The sequence below is a fragment of the Galleria mellonella genome, unplaced genomic scaffold (genome assembly GCF_026898425.1).
Source record: "Galleria mellonella isolate WM207_F2 unplaced genomic scaffold, CSIRO_AGI_GalMel_v1 utg874, whole genome shotgun sequence".
NCBI lineage: Eukaryota > Metazoa > Arthropoda > Insecta > Lepidoptera > Pyralidae > Galleria > Galleria mellonella.
This window is the reverse complement of record NW_026442167.1, coordinates 970,001-975,577: the sequence shown is the minus strand read 5'-3', so window position 1 is coordinate 975,577 and position 5,577 is coordinate 970,001. Positions and strand designations below refer to the sequence as shown.

The 5,577-nt window shown below is 37.7% G+C and overlaps 1 protein-coding gene across 2 annotated transcripts in view; it reads right to left on the bottom strand.

Annotated features, from left to right (window-relative positions):
* Positions 1–315: 315 nt before the first annotated feature.
* The window catches only part of LOC113516546 (synaptic vesicle glycoprotein 2B-like), an 18,958-nt gene continuing 13,696 nt past the window's right edge, over positions 316–5,577 (bottom strand). Inside the window, exons 8-11 of one of the 2 annotated variants that reach the window (XM_031907058.2) lie at positions 4,080–4,217; positions 2,893–3,038; positions 2,132–2,259; positions 316–621 (exon numbers count right to left, since the gene is read on the bottom strand). In XM_031907058.2, the coding sequence (XP_031762918.2) occupies positions 554–621; positions 2,132–2,259; positions 2,893–3,038; positions 4,080–4,217 (480 nt within the window). In that variant the 3' untranslated portion in view covers positions 316–553. The remainder of the gene's footprint in view (positions 622–2,131; positions 2,260–2,892; positions 3,039–4,079; positions 4,218–5,577) is intronic. The other variant, XM_052902179.1, reaches the window with a different exon arrangement.

The window sequence follows — 5,577 nt, the reverse complement described above, 5'->3', positions numbered from 1 at the left end:
TAAATAAAGTAAAAAAAAAAAATTAAAAATATTGCAGCCACAAATTATTTCCACAGAATATATACTTCATTATTATTTTTTAATTTTTTTTTTAAATGCCTAGATGTAAGTATTACGTCGTCGCACGGTGATATCAGTGCTAGAACATTCTCGAGAAATGTAACTCGTATTAGCTTCAATGCTGCCAACATCTTATAAACACACACGAAACCAACTTTTTCTTTTCAACCAACTTCAAAATGGAAATTCTGAATTCGGTTATATATTTTTTTGTGTGACTGTTATCTCCCAACTTCTGTTATAAACCGTTTTGAATTGTTTTTTTATCAGTAAAGATATACTTACAGATTGGTTCCATAGAAATTTTATCAAAATTGGATTAGTAGTTTAGGTTTTAAATTAAAATAACGAGTTTTGGCACAATTCAAGTATTTTTTTTATGAAACACAATCTTTTCCCCTTTTCCTTTTGTAGTCAGAAATCACAGAATACTTAATTATTTTACTAATATTGTCTTCATAAATAAATAACTTTAATATTTATTGATATGTTTCTACACTAGCTTATTTTGGTCCGACATTTTCTTGTCCGATGGCAGTAGAAAGCCGAAGATACCACCAACTGAAAAATAAACAAACGCAATGTTCAATTATGCAGTTTTAATCAATATCAGTAGTCTAAACAGGGGGGAAAGGGTTGTTATCAAAGGGGAGGTTAGTCCCCATTGATAACAATATGTCCTATCAGGTCGACCTCCACGCGGTTCCCCCGGAAACCATCGTGACTAATTTATCATTGAATTCGTAACGATGGGCTAACTGATCTGCCTTTTCATCCTCACCTATCATCCCTCACTGGTGCCCCGCCAGCGTATATCATTAGCGCAAGCAGAGTTACCATTCCATTATCGTCCATTAAAAAAAGGTAGTCTAAACAAATATTTAAAAAAAAACGGTTGCTTTTTTACATTTGTTATGGTTAAATAGTCATATCGGTGCCGGCATAGAATAGGCCACCCCTTCCTTTCCCGTGGGTGTCGTAAGAGGCGACTAAGGGAGAGCGAGAGATTGGCAGCAGCGTCCCTCTTAAAACCCCCAAGGGGGAGGCTTATGTTAAGGAAAGGACACTTAAAAGCTGATATGATGATGAATATCCGCCACCTACAGATGAAAGAAAGTATCGAAGAAAAACGAAGGAGATTTTGGGAGAGAGTAAAAGAAGCTAGTAGAAAAGGAATGAAGGATTTATGATGAAAACGGACGGACGGAGAAAAGGGACGTTGCAAATGCAGATGAGATACTGGCCAGAAACAGCAGCAGCTCGGGAGGTCAGGGTCGCATACCCGTGTGTGTTAGGGGGGAAAAGGGATTGTTAGTAATGGAGACTAAGAATCCCATTGTTAGCAATATATCCAACCAAGTCGACCTCCTCGCGGTTCCCCCTGGAAACTATCATGATTAATTCCTGATGAATTCATCGTGATGGGCCTGACCTGTTTTCATCCTCATCGATCACCCTTCACTGGTGCCACACCAGCGTATCCCATTAGCGCAGGTGGGGTTACCACTCCATTTTCAACCAATAAAAAAAAACCGTTTACTATAAAAACGGGCAGGCCACTAAAGGACAACATCTCTGGCAGATTATAAACATAATGTTTTTTTATACCACAAAGGTGAGGTTAAGAGGTTTCTTCGGCAACGCGCGCGTAATACCTCTGGTATGACAGGTGTTCATAGGCTACGGTAACCACTTACCATCAGGTGGGCCGTATGCTTGTTTGCCATCTCAGTGGTATAAAAAAAAACAAACAACTAATAAGCGCCTGATATTAAATGGCCAGTGTAAACTATAAACGCCTGCAACACTAGAGGTGTCACGTGCGCGTTACGGACCCTGAGCAAACCTTAACATACTCTTTTTAAACAAACCCATAATGTAATCTATAGTGGTTACTTTGGCAGGAACAGGGTGCTCATTCCACAGCCTAAGCGTTCACGGGAGAAAATTCCTTTAAAACCGCTCTGTAAGTGACTATTTAGGTTCAAGCGGCGATGAGATGAGAAGATAGCGAGCATGAGTTATGATATAAAAAGTTAATCTAAAGCTAAAACCAAATCCAATAACATACGGCAAGCAACACTTCCAAAGATGTAAAAAGCAGCTCCGCAGTTACTGTCGAGCAAATTCTTGAGCAAATTGATTCCTAAAACGGCACCGCCTCGACCCACCATCAGTGTCAGACATACAGCCATGGCCCTATAAGAAAAATTTAATTTTTTTTTTTTATACAACTTAGAATGGCAAACAAGCTAACGGCCCACCTAATGGAAAGTGGTAACCGTCGCCTATAGACATGAGCAGTACCATGGACATAACAGAGTATACTGTTGCCGCCCATGATACCCCCCACGCGTTGCCATTCCTGAGGTCTCAGATGTTATTTCTCTGTACCCTATAAACACACTGCCAAATCCCTCCCTTCAAACCGAAACACAGAACTGCAAACGCAACTGCTTCATGGTAGAAACACGAATGAGACAGAGGTGCCCAAGCAAACGACTTTTGTACAAAGTCTCCCTCTGGTAAATTTATTATGGATTATATTAGTAAGCCAATTTTTTTATATTTTATCAATCATAATAATATTATTGATAAAATTATTTTCAGACTACAGTTTAGTCCATATTATTAGCAACAATTTCCTTAAAAATTATGATAATAAAAAAAACAAACAAAAGAGTGAACATTCGACTAAAGCAATTTACTCAGATATGACCCAACTGCCTAAATCAGCATCGGAATTAAATGCCTAATTATAGACGAGTCGCTTCTCGCTTATTACTTTCAGAATGTTGTTGCAGTTCTCAATAAATGCAGAATAATACTCACTTGACATATGTAGGGAAGAGATCAACGCTGAATGTCGAGAGTAGACCAAAGTTTAAGTTCCCAGCGATGAACACAACGAAGAGGATGGCGCTTAGAATCCAGTTGTAACTCAAATTCAGACACAGCGCTGACACACCAGCAAACAGCTGTAAAATAAAAAAAAAAAACATTTTTATCTGAGAATTACTATCACTACTTACTATTTACCATCATCATCATCATCATTTCAGCCCCTATCCGTCCATTGCTGGACATAAACTTCCCCCATAAACTGCCATAAAGAACGGTCCTAAGCCACCTGCATCCACTGACTCCCTGCAATGCATTTCAGGTCGTCACTTTATCTAGTGGGGGGTCGTCCTACACTGCGTTCACCCGTACGCAGTCGCCACTCAAGAACCTTTCTTCCTCATCGGTTGGAAATTCTTCAAGCTATGTGACCAGCCCATTGCCTGTTGAGCTATCTAATCCTTCGGGCTATGTCGACTACTAACTATTACTTATTGGGGGGAAATGGATTGTTAGTAATGAAGATTGAGAATCCCATTGCTAGCAATATACCCAACCAGGTCGACCTCCTCGCGGTTTCCCCTGGAAACTATCATGATTAATTCCTAATGAATTCATCATGATGGGCTAACTGGCCTGTTTTCATTCTCATCTATTACCCTTTACTGGTGCCCCGCCAGCGTATCCCGTTAGCGCAGGCGGGGCTACTATTCTATTTTCTACCAATAAAAAAAAAACTTATTATTATTTTAGCGGTTAATCAGCCCTTACCGTTAGCGCAGGCGGGGTTACCATTTCATTATCATCCATTAAAAAAATAATCCTGACACTTATCGACATTGATAATATACTATAATATATAGATAGATAGATAGATATTCTTTATTGTTTCCTCCAAAAGATTACAATAGTAAACATATTATAAATATAAACAATTACAAGAAATAATCACAATGAGAAAACAGTGAGCGGCCTTATCGCTAAAAGCGATCTCTTCCAGGCTATCTTTGGATATATATCAATTGGCACAGGTTCTTCAAAACCTACAGCAAGCACCTGTCTCTCACAAAATTGGTCTTACATATCTAATTGTACCTCAAGTTGTCACTTTATACAACCTTTTGTGAAGAGAAAATAAACCATTCATTAATTCATTCAATTAATTAATATTGACATACCTGTAAACCAATGAGAAGATTCTTTCTCCCTAAATAGTTGATAAGTACGCTCATCAGCGTATTGAGAACAGCCAGTAGCATACCAGTTACAAAAACCATGGTCATTGCAGTTTCATTCAACGCACAGTTGTCCGTCACCTAGAACAGCCAGTCAATCAAACTGATTATCAAAATCAGTACTCGAACTTGAAGGTAAGTTTCGTAATTTAAATATGACTACAAAACAATACAACAGTTTTTTTTATGCAACTCAGTATTGCAAACAAACTGACTGCCTAACTGATGGAAAGTGATAACCGTCGCCTATAGACATGAGCTATACCATGGACATAACAGACTGTTTCGCCCATGATACTCCCCGTGCGTTGCCATTCCTAAGGACTCAGGTGTTATTCCTCTGTACCCAATAAATTCACGCCATATCCCACCCTTCAAACCGAAACACAGCCATGCAAACACAACTGCTTCACGGTAGAAACACGAATGGGACAGAGGTGCTCAAGCAAACGACTTTTGTACAAAGATTCCCTCTGATAACTATGACAAACTTTAAAACATAAATATAATTTTAGCTGAAGCCAAATCAGAAATTTTTGAAGATCACATTTGAAAGTGGTAAAACAATATCTGAAAAAAGCAATTCAGGGTACAATAGGGCTGATATACCTGAAGAAGGTGAAAGCGCTTAAAATAAAAAAAGACATGACTTTGGAATCAATCTAAAGATCAAATATCGATTCATCGTCTGGCTCTTGTAGTGAGCAGTTGCGTCCCGTAAAATTAATATAAATTTAAAAATCACTACAAAGTAATTTACACCTAATTATTTCCAGTGTTGTGTCGATAATTGATTGCAGCTTTAATATAATCTTTAACTAAAAAATACTTTGACGTCAAGTGCTTGCATAGTATATGCTACGAGTTAAGACAAAACATGTCCGTTCAACGTTCGCCTCCCGAAAGAAGATCTTCATCACAATCCGATTTATTTAATCTAACGGACAATGCTTTTGTATCTTTGAGAAAGCGCAAAGAACGTGATGACATTGACAGACTTGAACTTCGCGATGAGTTAATTATGATGGTGTCTAATATGAATAAAAACCAGGATTGTATGTATAGTCAACTACAGAAATCTTTGGAAGAAATAAAAGAACAAAACAGAACTATAGTAAAGGCACAGAGAGGAATTGAGGAAAAATTGGAAGTAATAACGGCTTCACATAATGATCTAAATAACAAAGTGATCTCTGTCGTTAGAGATCATGAAATAATGTTAAAGAGAATACAGAATTTGGAAGATACATTAGAAGAAAGCCTACGTATCCAAAACGCTACTTCAATTGAAATACGCAATGTTAATATAATTGAGCAGCAGGAACTCCCAGAAATTGTTAAAAAAATACAAGATTCCTTAAAGATTACACTAAATGATAGTGAAGTACGGCAAATCTCCTTAAAAAAAGTTGGGAAAAATCAGCATAATATAATTGTTCAA